This window comes from Morus notabilis, unplaced genomic scaffold (genome assembly GCF_000414095.1).
Source record: "Morus notabilis unplaced genomic scaffold, ASM41409v2 Scaffold453, whole genome shotgun sequence".
NCBI lineage: Eukaryota > Viridiplantae > Streptophyta > Magnoliopsida > Rosales > Moraceae > Morus > Morus notabilis.
The window spans coordinates 33,342-47,716 of record NW_010362819.1 but is presented as its reverse complement, the minus strand read 5'-3'; the positions used below and the strand labels follow the sequence as shown (position 1 = coordinate 47,716).

The 14,375-nt window shown below is 35.5% G+C and overlaps 3 protein-coding genes and 2 non-coding genes across 5 annotated transcripts; all 5 read right to left on the bottom strand.

Moving 5' to 3' along the window:
* Positions 1–7,327: 7,327 nt before the first annotated feature.
* Positions 7,328–8,263, bottom strand: LOC112092485 (probable carboxylesterase 17). Its single transcript, XM_024168772.1, has one exon. The coding sequence runs from the start codon at positions 8,261–8,263 to the stop codon at positions 7,328–7,330; it is 936 nt and encodes a 311-aa protein (XP_024024540.1).
* Positions 8,264–8,556: 293 nt separating this feature from the next.
* TRNAR-CCU lies at positions 8,557–8,629 on the bottom strand. Its single transcript has one exon. It is a non-coding gene; the product is annotated as a tRNA-Arg (tRNA).
* Positions 8,630–8,778: 149 nt separating this feature from the next.
* On the bottom strand, positions 8,779–9,516 carry LOC112092486 (probable carboxylesterase 17). Its single transcript, XM_024168775.1, has one exon. It carries the CDS (start codon positions 9,514–9,516, stop codon positions 8,779–8,781), a length of 738 nt encoding a protein of 245 aa, XP_024024543.1.
* Positions 9,517–9,810: 294 nt separating this feature from the next.
* On the bottom strand, positions 9,811–9,883 carry TRNAR-CCU. The gene has a single exon. It is a non-coding gene; the product is annotated as a tRNA-Arg (tRNA).
* Positions 9,884–11,187: 1,304 nt separating this feature from the next.
* Positions 11,188–13,633, bottom strand: LOC21394879 (SPX domain-containing protein 1). Its single transcript, XM_024168809.1, has 3 exons — positions 13,093–13,633; positions 12,409–12,535; positions 11,188–11,802 (listed from the first exon to the last, which is right to left on the bottom strand). The coding sequence occupies exons 1-3, from the start codon at positions 13,447–13,449 to the stop codon at positions 11,483–11,485; spliced, it is 804 nt and encodes a 267-aa protein (XP_024024577.1). The 5' UTR covers positions 13,450–13,633; the 3' UTR covers positions 11,188–11,482.
* Between the last annotated feature and the right edge of the window lie 742 nt (positions 13,634–14,375).

Here is a 14,375-nt window from a genome sequence, read left to right as displayed (position 1 = left end):
TCATATATAAGGATATCTGGATATTGTATGCATGGTTTATGGTATATGGATTTTTCTCTTATCTATGTATGTATGTGTAGAGTTCTTCTTTAATTTGCATTATATATAAATATGACTCGTATTTTCATATATAAGGATTTCTGGTCATTGTATGCATGGTTTACGGTACATGGATTTTACTGTTTATATTAAATTTGAATTCGTGAGTATTAGTTATTTTACTATAATATATATAGTTCATGCATACCTATTATGATATATGCAATTGTCATCGTGTTTTGGAATTTAGTTTCTAAATATGTTTAGATCATGCTTTTCTATTACAGTGATTATTCTTAGATTTTGTATTTTAGTTTGGTTCTTTATTAGACTAATATTCACTCGACACCTGAATTTCAAAGTTGGGTTTTTCTATCAGTTTTCACATTTATTTTATAACAAAACGAACGTTGAACTCTTATGAATTGAAACAAACTTTTGAAACTACAAAAATCATTTTCTTTTCACAATTTAATAATTTGAGTTGTAAAGTAAATTTGTTATATGAGACAAATATTATAATAAAAATGTTAAATTCTTATAAGATAAAACACTGAAGCGAAAAAAATGAATTATACGTTAAAAGCATATTAAAACTTTAGCGTATAAAATACGTTATTGTTTTGATTAAGAAAATTACCCTTTAGGTTTTAGAAAATTCATTGCTGAATAGCCTATAGAAAAAGTTTAGCAATTAATTAACAAGAGAGCAAACGGGTGGTCAGTATGTCCTAGAGACACATAGTGGTAATTAAAAATGGTTTAGCCACCAAAAGTGAAGAAGCGGTGAGTAACGAAATAAAATTAGAAATTTAAAAAGACCAATAATGTTTGAGTACAGTAATCAATATGGTTATTGTCATAAAGACTAACTTTATGATAATTGTTGGGATTTATTTCCTAAATTCTATATTGATTCTAATCGTTTTATGATTGGCATTATTTTAAAAATGTTTGGCTGGTTGATTGTGTTTAGAAATAGATGTGCAGCTGGCAAGTTTCTTATGGTAGTTTTTTGAAAGATCTGGAAACTTATTTTAGTTTCTATTTTTGAAAGTCAACTATTAATCCAAGATGGTAAATTGATTTAATTGATATTTGGTGGAGATTTCATGGCTGGATGATCTGCATATGTCTCCTAAGAATGTGTCCAGGTTCATTTATCAATTTCGGGAAGGTTTCAGCATTATAGCAGATTGATTCGGACTGGTTTTGAGAAAGTCGACCTTGACAGCTATGTTGCAGTTATTGTTGCAACGAGGATCTGTAACAGATTTGGTTTAGTGAATTAATTGAAGAAGTCGTCAAGTTATGAACTTTTTGTCTATTTATTCAAAGAGTCTATCGGTTGATTGTACACCTTTTGATTAGTTTTGCTGGGTTGTGTGAGAGGTGAGCAATTGTATTCAAGAGAGATGATTTGAGTATTTTTTAGAGCAAAACTTAGTTTGAGAGATTCCAATGTTAAAAAGTCGAGGGGGTCTCGCTGTACAAGTTTATTGGGAAATTGCAAGTTCATAGGCGTTTTCTTATAGAGGGAGTCTCAGGTAGATTAAGTCCAATTGAATTGTAAAAGAGTTCTTAGTGGATTGTTCATCATCTGGGTGTGGCCCCGCAGAGTAGGTTGTTATCGAACCGTGATACCATTTCTCTCGTATTCTTTTATTTTACGTTTCTGCATTATTCATATTATCTTATAAAGTGTTAAAAGACTCAAACCAGTACCAACAATTGGTATCAAAGAGGGTCACCGATGTGTATTTTGGTGAGGTCATGGTGTACTGGTTGATTTTACAGGAATGGATGTCATGAGAAAATGAGAATTTGTGAACAAACCACCGTTTCTGGAAGGTGTCAATTACCCCTATTGGAAGGCTCGCATGAAAGCTTTCATTAAAGCTATTGATGAGAAGGCATGGCGATCTGTCTTAACCGGATAGACTCCTCCAACAACTAAAGATAATAAAGGTAATACCATCCCTAAACCAGAAGAGGAATGGTCCAACGATGAGGACAGGCTAGCAAACAGTAATTCAAAAGCATTGAACGCAATTTTCAATGCTGTGGATATTAATTAATTCAAATTGATTTTCACATGTGAGTCCGCTAAAGAAGCATGGGATATTCTTCGAACTGCACATGAAGGTACGAATGATGTGAAGTCTTCAAAACTTCAGATCCTCATAACCCGTTTTGAGCGTTTGCGTATGGAGGAAGATTAGTGTATTGTCGATTTTAACTCAAAGCTTTGTGATATTGCTAACGAAGCCTTTGCCCTTGGAGAAAAATATTCTGACGCCAAATTGGTGAAAAATACCTTGAGGTCACTTCCAGCAAGTTTCGCTTACAAAGTGACAGCCATCGAAGAAGCAAAAAACGTGGAGAAGATGAGACTTGATGAACTCATATGTAATCTTCAAACCTTTGAGATGAACTTTAAGGATAAAAAGAAAAGTAGAGGAATTGCTTTTCAAGCAGATTATGATGATATGTCCACCAAAGATGAGACCAACGAAGATGAGGACTTAAGTGAGTCTCTTACTTTACTCACCAAAAACTTCAATAAAATGCTGAGAAATATCAACAAGAAAGGGAGATTTGAAGAGAATTCAAAGAATAAAAATTCTCCAAAGAAGAATTTTTAACTCTCAACGGTTTAAAGATAAGAAAAGAAATAAGGGAATACAATGCCGAGAATGTAAAGGATTCGGACATGTTCAAGCGGAGTGTGCAAACACTCTCAAGAAGAGAAACAAGGCTGTCATGGCATATACAAGGAGTGATGATTCAGATGAAAGTCAAGAGGATGCATATGATCACACCAGTAATTATGTGGCTTTCACTGTAAGAAACGAATTCACGAATAAAAATTTATTTTGCACTAATAATGTTGTTGCAGAGTCTGTTGCAACAGCATCTGCAACAACCTCTGGTGGAGTTGTTGATGATACAGATTTCGAGGATGAAACTGAAGATGACAGTGACGATGGTGACCTAAGTCTTGGGAAGATTCAGGAGGCTTATAAGAAGATGTACAAAAAATGGCTTGTTGTTTGCAAACGAAATAAATTGCTTAAAGATGAAGTTGCTATCTTAACAAAGGAAAGGATGAGTTGAAGAATGCTGCAACAAATTATGAAATCTTGGCAACAAAGCATCAGAGAAAGCTTGTTGAGACCAGACTCGAATTGGAGCAGACCGAGAATAATTTAGGGATGCTAAACTCGGGCACAACAAAATTGGATCACTTACTCTCACAACAAAAAACTTGTGGTGATCATTCAGGCCTTGGCTACAAGGGTCAAGAAATTTATGAGAAGACTGTCTTTGTGAAATGAGCCACTAGTACTATGATGCAGTCCTTTAAGAAATCTCGGGTAAGATCAGACAAGAAGATTGTTGCAAAGCCTGTTGTAACAAGACAAGCAAGAGACATGTTTGTTCCAATATGTCACTATTGTAATTTACCTGGCCACATTAGACCTAGATGTTACAAATACTTGAATGCTTTAAAAAGATGTATGATCATTAATCCATCAAATACCGCATTCACAATAAGGACACCTAAAGCAAAGATTGATGTGCAAAATAAATTTCCTAGACGTGTGTGGGTAAGGAAATATGATTTAAGGTGTCATGGGACTTACACTTCTTATAAAGCATGTACTACTAACTCTGAGTATTGTGGTAATAGTCACTTCAAGCTTTTGATAGGTGATAAAAGCAATATGCACAGGAGACCATCATATTCAGTGGGAGTAAGACTCGTAGAGGATTCATGGGGAGTGATTTGCAGAAATCAATAAATTAGAACGTGATCTGCAGAAAAGTGTTGCATAAAGTGTTCCATCAGGTGTTGCAACACCTTCTGCAACAGCAGTTTTATTTTGGCTTATTTTTTTCAAAAGGGCAGAGTAAGTAGTCTATGATGTTTTAGTTCAGGCGAAGTTTTTCTTGGAGACAATTTGCTTCTGACTTTACGAAAGTCATTTTATTTCAGTTTTGCCAAAACAATGCCAAAGGGGGAGATTGTTGGGATTTGTTTTCCAAATTATGTATTGATTCTAATCGTTTTATGATTGACATTATTTTGAAAATGTTTGGCTAGTTGATTGTGTTTGGAAATAGATGTGCAGCTGGCAAGTTTCTTATGGTAGTTTTCTGAAAGATTTGGAAACTTATTTTAGTTTCTATTTTTGAAAGTTAACTATTAATCCAAAAATGGTAAATTGATTTGATTGATATTTGATGGAGATTTCGTAGCTGGATGATCTTCCTCTGTCTCCTAAGAATGTGTCCAGATTCATATATCAGTTCCGGGAAGGTTTCAGCATCATAGTAGATTGATTCGAACTGGTTTTGAGAAAGTTGACATTGACAGCTATGTTGTAGTTATTGTTGCAACAAGGATCTGCAACAGATTTGGTTCAGCGAATTAATTGAAGAAGTCGTCAAGCTGTTAACTTTCGGTCTATTTATTCAAAGAGTCTCTCGGTTGATTGTACACCTTTTGATTAGTTTTGCTGGGTTGTGTGAGAGGTGAGCACTTGTATTCAAGAGAGATGATTTGAGTGTTTTTTAGAGAAAAACTTAGGGCCCGTTTAGTTCGTTGATTCGAGCTGAGATATGACTTTATGTGAGAGCTTTTTACTGTAGTAAAAAAGTTAGATGTGACTGTTTCTGAGAGCTTTTTACTGTCGCAAAATTCAAATTATAAACTCAAATCCGTGAAATGAACGAGACCTTAGTTGGAAGGATTCCAATGTTAAAAAGTCGAGGGGATCTCGCTGTGCAACTCCATTGAAAAATTGCAAGTTTATAGACGTCTTCTTAGAGAGGGAATCTCGGGTATATTAAGTCCAATTGAATTGTAAAAGAGTTCTTAGTGGATTGTTCATCATCTGGGCGTGGCCCCACGGAGTAGGTTGTTACCGAACCGCGACATTATTTCTTTCGTGTTCTTTTATTTTACGTTTCTACATTATTCATATTGTCTTATGAAGTGTTAAAAGACTCAAACCGGTACCAATAATAATGATCAATATTACTATATATAGAAGGACAAAACAGGCACAACAGATAATTAATTTTTTTTAAATATGAATCATAATATTTTAAAACATTACGCAATTTTGGTTCTTACAAGAAATAGCTACTCGTGTAGTTTATTTCATATGATTTTTAGAAGAAACGTCATTCTTTTTTTATATTATTTAGAAAATTAGGCGGTGTGCAACACTTATATATGTATTCAGAAGTTTTATACCACAATCACTTCCATGTGTTGGGATTTACATAACATTTTTCTGACCCTTGGCTCCTTATTTTCGTGGCACAAGATCCAATATTCATGATATAAATGGGTTTGGAAGTTTATTTATTTATGACTAGTTTAGTTCGTTAATTCGATGTTTGAATTTGAGTTGGGATGCGATTTTATGTGAGAGATTTTTATTATAATAAAAAGTTAAATTTGACTGTTTTTGAAAATCTTTTACTATAATAAAACTCAAATCGGTAAACGAAACGAGACCTCATTTATGTCACTCCTCAAAATTCTACTTTTTTTTATAATTAAAATTCATATTTCTTTTTAATTATTTTTTGAGGCGAATAAAAAGAAAACGTGTTTGGATCAAGTAGTGAGCCCACGGGCCGCAACCCAGAACTGAGTGAGAAATAGAATTGAGAAAGCGCCTGACCAAAATCTGTACCGACTAGTTTTATCATTTTCTTCAAATGGACTACACTCTCTCTGCTCAGCACCACCACTTCTAAGCTCCTTCAAAGCCACACCAAACTCAGGTTCTATCTTATTTATGCTCTTAACTTCCTTTCTCATCGCGCGTTTTTATCAACTTGCATAATAATATAAATATAAATATATAATTGTCTAGGCAATCATCTTCATATCCATCAAACACTTGTTGGAAAACAGTACGACGTGGTACTAAAGTACTATAACAAGTCACAAACCATGATTTAAATTATAACATGAATTTTTATATCAAACATCTTCTAAAATTTCCAGACGTAAGATTTTGCCGCGTTAAAGCCAATGTTCTTCTTCGTTTTTTTTTTTGTTTTTTTTTTAATTTTTAATTTTTTTGGGCATAAATTAGTGGACATAAATAAATAGACATGTTATGTTGATTTTATCTTATTTTATTTATCTTTTTTCTTTTCTCAATATATAGGCAGCAAAAAGTGACCAAGGCAAGAAACCAAACAGCGTGATATGTGCTGATTGTGATGAAATGGTAAAGCTGAATTTGAGAAAGATACGCATTTAAGAAATGAATGAAAGAAAGAAAGTAGATATGATCAAAAAGCATAATATTGTTTATGGCGCAAAGCGCAGGTGCAGTTCTGTGCTCACAGTGCCAAGGGAGTGGAGCGAACTCAGACCTGTTCATTTCACCAATTCGAATTTTCAATTTTAGGTTTATACAGTTAAAAACTTTCAGAAAATGTCACATTTAATTTTTTTTATCACAATTAAAAACTCTTAAAAAATGTCACATCTTAACTCGAATTCGTGAAGTGAACAAGGCCTCAATTGATTTCTTCGATGGAAGATTTGAAAAGGGTGATTCTTGTTGACTTTGCGGGTAACCAATTCGTCTTTACATGATATACTTGCATAGTGACAGAGGCAGAAAATTTTCTATTCGAGACAACAATATGAAAAATATTAAGATACATTTTTTTGTTGAATAGGGTATGGTTATAAATTTCGAGTATTTACTAGATTAACACATAATTCTCTTTATTAAATACGGCACAATTATAATTTTAGAGAATTATTATATATAGGAATTAAAGGATACATGTATTGGCTTTGCAGGGGGGGAAGGATATCTTGTGTGGCAATTGCAATGGAGCTCTGGCTTTCATTGGAGGTTTCATAAACACTTTTGATGAGTAAAGAATAGCTTATAGCTCTGCCTCAATGATGAAGCTTGTTAATTTAGGTGTCTCTGCCATACAAGTACTTTTTTTTTTTTTTTGATAATATGCCATACAAGTACTTGTTACTGCTACTTTTGTAAATTAGTATACATTACTGATATGTAGATTTTATCTTCAAAGAACCTTTTACAAGACGAGACTATAATGGCAGAAAATGCAAACCGTCTTGTACTCTTGTAGTATTCAATTTGTTAGTAATAATTGCAGAATTTCCATGCTATATATAATCATGTAGTTATGATCTTGAAATGTCTTTTTCTTTTTTCTTTTTCTTTTTTTTTTTTCATGTGAGGATGAAAAAAGATCATATCAAATTCTAATAGCTATTGATGAACTCACTCATTTGTCTCTGAAGCAAACGGGTGGCCTCAGATTCAGGGTAAAATACATGAAAGACATGAGGCTCTCTCTTAGCCTCCACAAGCTTCACCACTTCGACTCCTTTCATTTGCAGAAACTGTGCATACATCACCCCCCTCTCCTTCAAAAAATCCATCCCCGCCACGTAAACCACCGCGGCTGGAAACTCAGCCCACCGAACTGCGGACAGTTCAGCCTTCTCGAAATCACATCCGAAACAATCGCGATTCAAGCCTTCCGGTATACTAAGTCTCCAAAACATGTCGTTCATTGCCACATCCGTTGCCGCTCCTTCCTCCATTTCTTTCTCGGTCCTCTTCTCGCTTCCAAAATAAGGGTGTATCAACAACAGCCCTTTAATCTTCACATGATCAAAGCCATTACTGACGGCTTTCATAGCAACATGATGTGCGATGTTCCCTCCTGCGCTGTCCCCGGAGAGAAACACCCGGGAAAGATCTGCTCTATCAAGCCATGGCTCAGATTTTGCTTGGTAACTAGAAAGAATCCATTCAAGTGAGGTGTGACAATCTTCGTAAGCTATCGGAAGGCGGTTCTCGGGGGCCAAACGGTAGTCGACAGAAACAATGACGGATTGAGAAGCAACGGAGAAGTCACCAAGGAAATGGTGGTAGCCAAGCCATGTGGTTGAGCCAATGCAAAAGCCACCGCCATGAAAGTAGACCACTAGTGGAAGTGGACTGGAGGATGAAAGAGAATGGGGAAGGAACATCCTAGCAGTAATTGGTTTCGAGGGGTCAATCACAACATCCTTGGACTTGAACTTGTTGTGTGATTCATCTGAGGCAGAGACTATCTCTGGTGCAAAGCGTTTTACAGACCCGTCTGCGAAAACTTGGAGATAGCCTGGGGCTTCATCAACTATGGACATTTTCTTGTTTTTCTTGAAATGGGGTGGAAGGTTATAATATAATTGATATGAATTTGACAAGATTCAGATGGGAGGTCCATAATATAAGCTCTTTGGGTGTGGGAGATTTATAGATAATGTTGGGTTGGTCATGCAAAGGGCATTAGAAGGTTTCATGAGTAAAGAAGAGGTATGTTTCAAGAAAAGAAAGAAACAAGTGATAGAGGTTGTTTCAAGATTCTGAGGTAAAAAGCCTGGAGAGATTGTGACCAAAATAGGTGAACTACAAAATAAAAATTTTAAGTATTAGAAATCGCGCCAGGTAGGGGTCGAACCTACGACTTTCTGCTTAGGAAACAGACGCTCTATCCACTGAGCTACAGGCGCTTTGGCGTCTTTCTACTTAAAATTATTTTATAATTATTTTGTACTCTTTCTAAATATTGAACCCCTGTTCGCTTCGTTTAATTTGAATCACAACACAAGCGATAATGTTTTCTCTCATATGAATTCACTTTTTAACTCAAATTATTAACTCAAACGAGCAAAACAAATGAGGCATGAGTTTGTATCAGTGTTGGACAATAGAAATTAGAACAACAGGACAAGGTATCACACACGATTAAATCGAGATCATTGACATCAGGAAGCACGGCCACATCCGTTGCCGCTCCTTCCTCCATTTCTTTCTCGGTCCTCTTCTCACTTCCAAAATAAGGGTGTATCAACAACAGCCCTTTAATCTTCATATGATCAAAGCCATTACCGACGGCTTTCATAGCAACATGATGTGCGATGTTCCCTCCTGCGCTGTCCCCGGAGAGAAACACCCGGGAAAGATCTGCTCTATCAAGCCATGGCTCAGATTTTGCTTGGTAACTAGAAAGAATCCATTCAAGTGAGGTGTGACAATCTTCGTAAGCTATCGGAAGGCGGTTCTCGGGGGCCAAACGGTAGTCGACAGAAACAATGACGGATTGAGAAGCAACGGAGAAGTCACCAAGGAAATGGTGGTAGCCAAGCCATGTGGTTGAGCCAATGCAAAAGCCACCGCCATGAAAGTAGACCACTAGTGGAAGTGGACTGGAGGATGAAAGAGAATGGGGAAGGAACATCCTAGCAGTAATTGGTTTCGAGGGGTCAATCACAACATCCTTGGACTTGAACTTGTTGTGTGATTCATCTGAGGCAGAGACTATCTCTGGTGCAAAGCGTTTTACAGACCCGTCTGCGAAAACTTGGAGATAGCCTGGGGCTTCATCAACTATGGACATTTTCTTGTTTTTCTTGAAATGGGGTGGAAGGTTATAATATAATTGATATGAATTTGACAAGATTCAGATGGGAGGTCCATAATATAAGCTCTTTGGGTGTGGGAGATTTATAGATAATGTTGGGTTGGTCATGCAAAGTGCATTAGAAGGTTTCATGAGTAAAGAAGAGGTTTGTTTCAAGAAAAGAAAGAAACAAGTGAAAGAGGTTGTTTCAAGATTCTGAGGTAAAAAAGCCTGGAGAGATTGTGACCAAAATAGGTGAACTACAAAATAAAAATTTTAAGTATTAGAAATCGCGCCAGGTAGGGGTCGAACCTACGACTTTCTGCTTAGGAAACAGACGCTCTATCCACTGAGCTACAGGCGCTTTGGCGTCTTTCTACTTAAAATTATTTTATAATTATTTTGTACTCTTTCTAAATATTGAACCCCTGTTCGCTTCGTTTAATTTGAATCACAACACAAGCGATAATGTTTTCTCTCATATGAATTCACTTTTTAACTCAAATTATTAACTCGAACGAGCAAAACAAACGAGGCATGAGTTTGTATCAGTGTTGCACAATAGAAATTAGAACAACAGGACAAGGTATCACACACGATTAAACCGAGATCATTGACATCAGGAAGCACAAACGTGCAAAGAACGAACTATTCCTACTTTGCAATTCGACCTCAAATTCTTTGAAATAAGACTAGTGCTAGAAAGTAGAAACCAACCAACTGCCAAGCAATTATCGCGATAGATATGGCTGTGCATAGAACAGTTTTGCTAAAAGAAAAAAAAAAAAAACTCATTTTAGGCCCCATTTTATTGGAGTGATGGAGGGTTAAGAGCAGATAGAGAATTACAGAGTCAAAGAATGTAAAGGGTGTTGTTTGATAAGAAAGAAAATAGTTTCTTTTTAAAAAAAAAAAAATTAAGATCACAATTATTTATATAATTATTATACAACTTTTGAGAGTGAATGTCCCGCATAAGTGGAAGTTGTTGGAATGGTTTACTATTCCTATCGAGCTGTTCATTTTATTCTTCACTAATTATATTTTAAAGGGTAAAATTATCTTTTTAACTTCAATGTGATAAGTTTCTTGAATATTTGCATTACTTTGCTATCTGTTTTTTTGGCAGAGAAAATTACTTAATTTATCTTTAAAAGTGCATGCACCAATTTAGATTTTTACTCTTATTCTTGATTAATATTTTTTTTAATTTTTACTAATATAACATTTGATTAAAAGAGTATTAATCAAAAGTAAGAGATAAAAATTAAGACTTATACAGTCTAAGGGAGTATTTGCCTTCTTTTCCTCCACTGGTATGATTAATTTTGGTTGGCCCAAAAAGAGGCTTTGCTCTTTTCATTCCTCTCCTCCCTCTTTAACCAAACAAAGCATCTTTCCCTCCAATAAAAAACACAGGTAGGGACGTTTGTTTCATGTGTTCGTCTATAATTTTAAATCACGATTCATAATTTTTTACAGTGTTTTCTCTCACAAAAAACACACGTAAAACGAGAATGATTTTAAATTATGATTCTAAATTCATGAACCAAACGTCCACTCAATATTGTCATGTTTTCTCTCACAAAAAACACACGTAAAACGAGAATGATTTTAAATTATAATTCTAAATTCATGAACCAAACGTCCACTCAATAGTGTCCTTCTACCGTCCTTTGGGTGAAAACCGTTGACTTGACTAATAAATTCATGAGAATTTCACAAGCAAGAACTCATAATTTGCAACACTGACATTAACTACATCGACTCAAAACAAAAGACATATCCATATTTTCATCAAATAGATGCACATGAACAAGATCGTATCGTACAATAGCTGCGCAAGTATTTACCATTAGCCTACAACAGAATACAAAACGATAAAAGAAAAGAAAATTTAATAAACAGCGTGTGAGTTCCGTATTTGATCTAGTGTTCTGTAATATATTCCTCCGAAAGCAGTTCACTTGGCAGCTTGTTCCACAACAGGGTTAGTTTCCAGAGGCGGTAATGAATGTGGCCCTACAGTAGAACTTCCACTTCGAATCTCCTCCAAGACCCGCAAAGCCAGTTGAGTTAGTCTCGCATACGTGCTCTCCAAATGATCAATTTCTGCAAGTTCTTCCTTGGAAAACATGTTGTCAAGTGTCCTCGCGCACTCCTCCACAAGCTCTTTAAGCACTTCAGTACTGAAAAATGGTTCTTGCACGACGCTTTGGATAAAAGACAACTGAATAACAGAACCACTTCGCTTGTCATGTTTCTTAGTTATCTTCACCAATCCTATGCATAATATATCAAGATCAACATCAAAATCATAAAAGGCCAGGAGAGGAATATATAAGAACAGAAAACTCGGATAAGCGTTTCAATTGTTGGATCCTTATCTCATCTCGCTGTTGTATGAGAATCTGATACATCATTTGTTATTTTATTTTTTTGCTAACATTATACACCATGAAAAAAGCTTCCCGATGTTTTTAAGCGATCCAAAAGTTATTCACATCGCATGTCGCTTCCCCAATACATGTTCAGTACCACATAAAACGACAGTACACTCCTCTAGATGAAATGAGAGGATTTTTACTCGTAATTGCATAAAAAAGGGCGCATACATATTAACTCAGTTAATTTTTGTGTTTCACATGAAGATTAAGCATAAACGAAGAAAATATTCCGAGCATTTGACCCTAGATTTGACCCTAGACATAGAAAACCTTCAGAAAATACTTACTTGAACATGCAATCTTATGTAAAATAACTGGAAGCAAACTTTTCAATATGTAAGATGTGTGCCTTACTCAGCATCCAATTTTACCAAGACCAAAGAATCTCTCAACTAAAAGTAAATAAGGAAACTTTCTTACAGAAGGGAACACAAAGAAGTACCTGTGTAATTAAGGATGCTGTAAATTTCTAGCAAAACCATCTCTCCATGAAAATTCACCAAGTTCCTCCCTACTTCAGTCAAATCTTCATTTGAATCCTTGGCCTTAGCTATTCTATCTTGCAACTCCTGAAAATTCAAAAAACCCGAAACAAAAGGTAACAAATACATAAGTAAGATGCAACATTGGAAAGAAACTAAAAAGGCCATTACCAAGCTACAAAGCATAACGCACTGTTGCTTGAAAATTGCAAATGACCCAAACAAGGATTCAAAACTTAAATCATACCCAAACCACAGCCCAAAAATAAGTGCACTTTGACTAAATAAAGGCTTCTCTTGCATGATCTAAACTTACAGAGTATCATCGATCATCGTACACAAGAAAATAACATATTCTTGTATACAAGACAATAGGCAACCAATCAAACAGAGAAACAACAACAAATACTGAAAACTAGTGAAAAGTTCATTTTCGCATAAAATTCAAACTGATGCATACAACATATAAATTTCCTCCTGAACTATTATTAGTTCCTCAAATTAACTAACCATCACAAACTATTATTTCCATATTCTACCGGCAAAAACAAGATAACAACCTCCAAAGCCGAGAAAAATCAGAACTTTAACCTAATGTTCAACCCAAATAAAATTGGTGAAAATGAGGGGAAAAAGAATATTACCTTCCACGCGATAACAATATCCTCCTCTTTCTGAACGAAGAACTCGTTGAACTTTTCGATCTCGTCCTGCAACAAACTCACGAAATCGTCTACCGCCTTCGACGCCTTCGCTTCATCGCTGCTCTCGGCGGCGGCGGCGGCAGTGGCGGCGGAGGAATCGCCGGTGTCGGCGGTGGCCTCATCGTCGGAAAGTCTGGGACGCTTAGCCGGCGGCTCATCTCCGGCTCCGGCTCCGGCTCCGGGCTTGGGGTAGATCAAATTCAACTGCTTCTTTAGAGACTTGTAGGACAGAAACCTGTCCCGCCAATCGGGGAAGATCTCCTCCAGAAGGTTGCCGAGAATTTTCGAGAACTTCATCGGTCCGGTGCACAGGGAATGATCAATCGCAGCTCCGAATAAGCAATTCTGATACGGCAAGAGAAGGAATGACAGAGCGGAGAGAGAGAGATAGAGATTATATAGAGAGAGGGAGAGTGAGAACTGAGAAGAGGGAAGGGAAAACAAATGGCGTTGTGAAAGTGAAAGAGAGAGAGTGGGATTTCTACAGAATATACTCTTTGTTTTTCTTTTAATTTATTTTTTTGAGGGAATATACTCTCCTTATTATTATTATTTTTTTTTTTTGAGCGAGAATATACTCTCTTTCTCTCTCTAACTCACCCGAGTTTTTTTCTATTTCAAAGATAAGAATATACTCTTTGTTTGAGATGTGAAAATAATAATAATAAAATAACAATAGTGATTTTTATTCCGCTTTCTTATTTTCAAATTCACTTGTGTAGTTCAAGGTCACCGGTGAATTCTATGCCGCTTTATGCGGTTTATACTCTTCGAATTCCCCGGTACTTAAAAGGAATAAAGTATCAAATTAAGTTTATTCTACGTAGAATTAAAGAAATGCGTTTGACTTTGCTATCAACTTATTATTGTTCGTCAAAATTTGGTTTTGTTATCTCAATTTCTTTTCCCCTTTGATTTTTTTTAACTAAGCTATAATTTAGCTTAGTTTGGTAGTGTTGTAAATTTTAAAAAAGTTACTTTTAACTGTGCTGAAGGAAGAAACAACTGTTATAAAAAGCAGTTGAGTGTTTAATAAACTATAATTATAGTAGCTGTGCTGATTTTAAAATCAGTGTAATGATGTTTGGTAAATTATGAAGTTGACTTATTGTGGATAATTAAAAATTAGGATTATATTATATTATTATATAATATAATTATGATATAGAATATAATAATATTATTAAAATGGTTAATATAATTACAATATTATAAAACATATT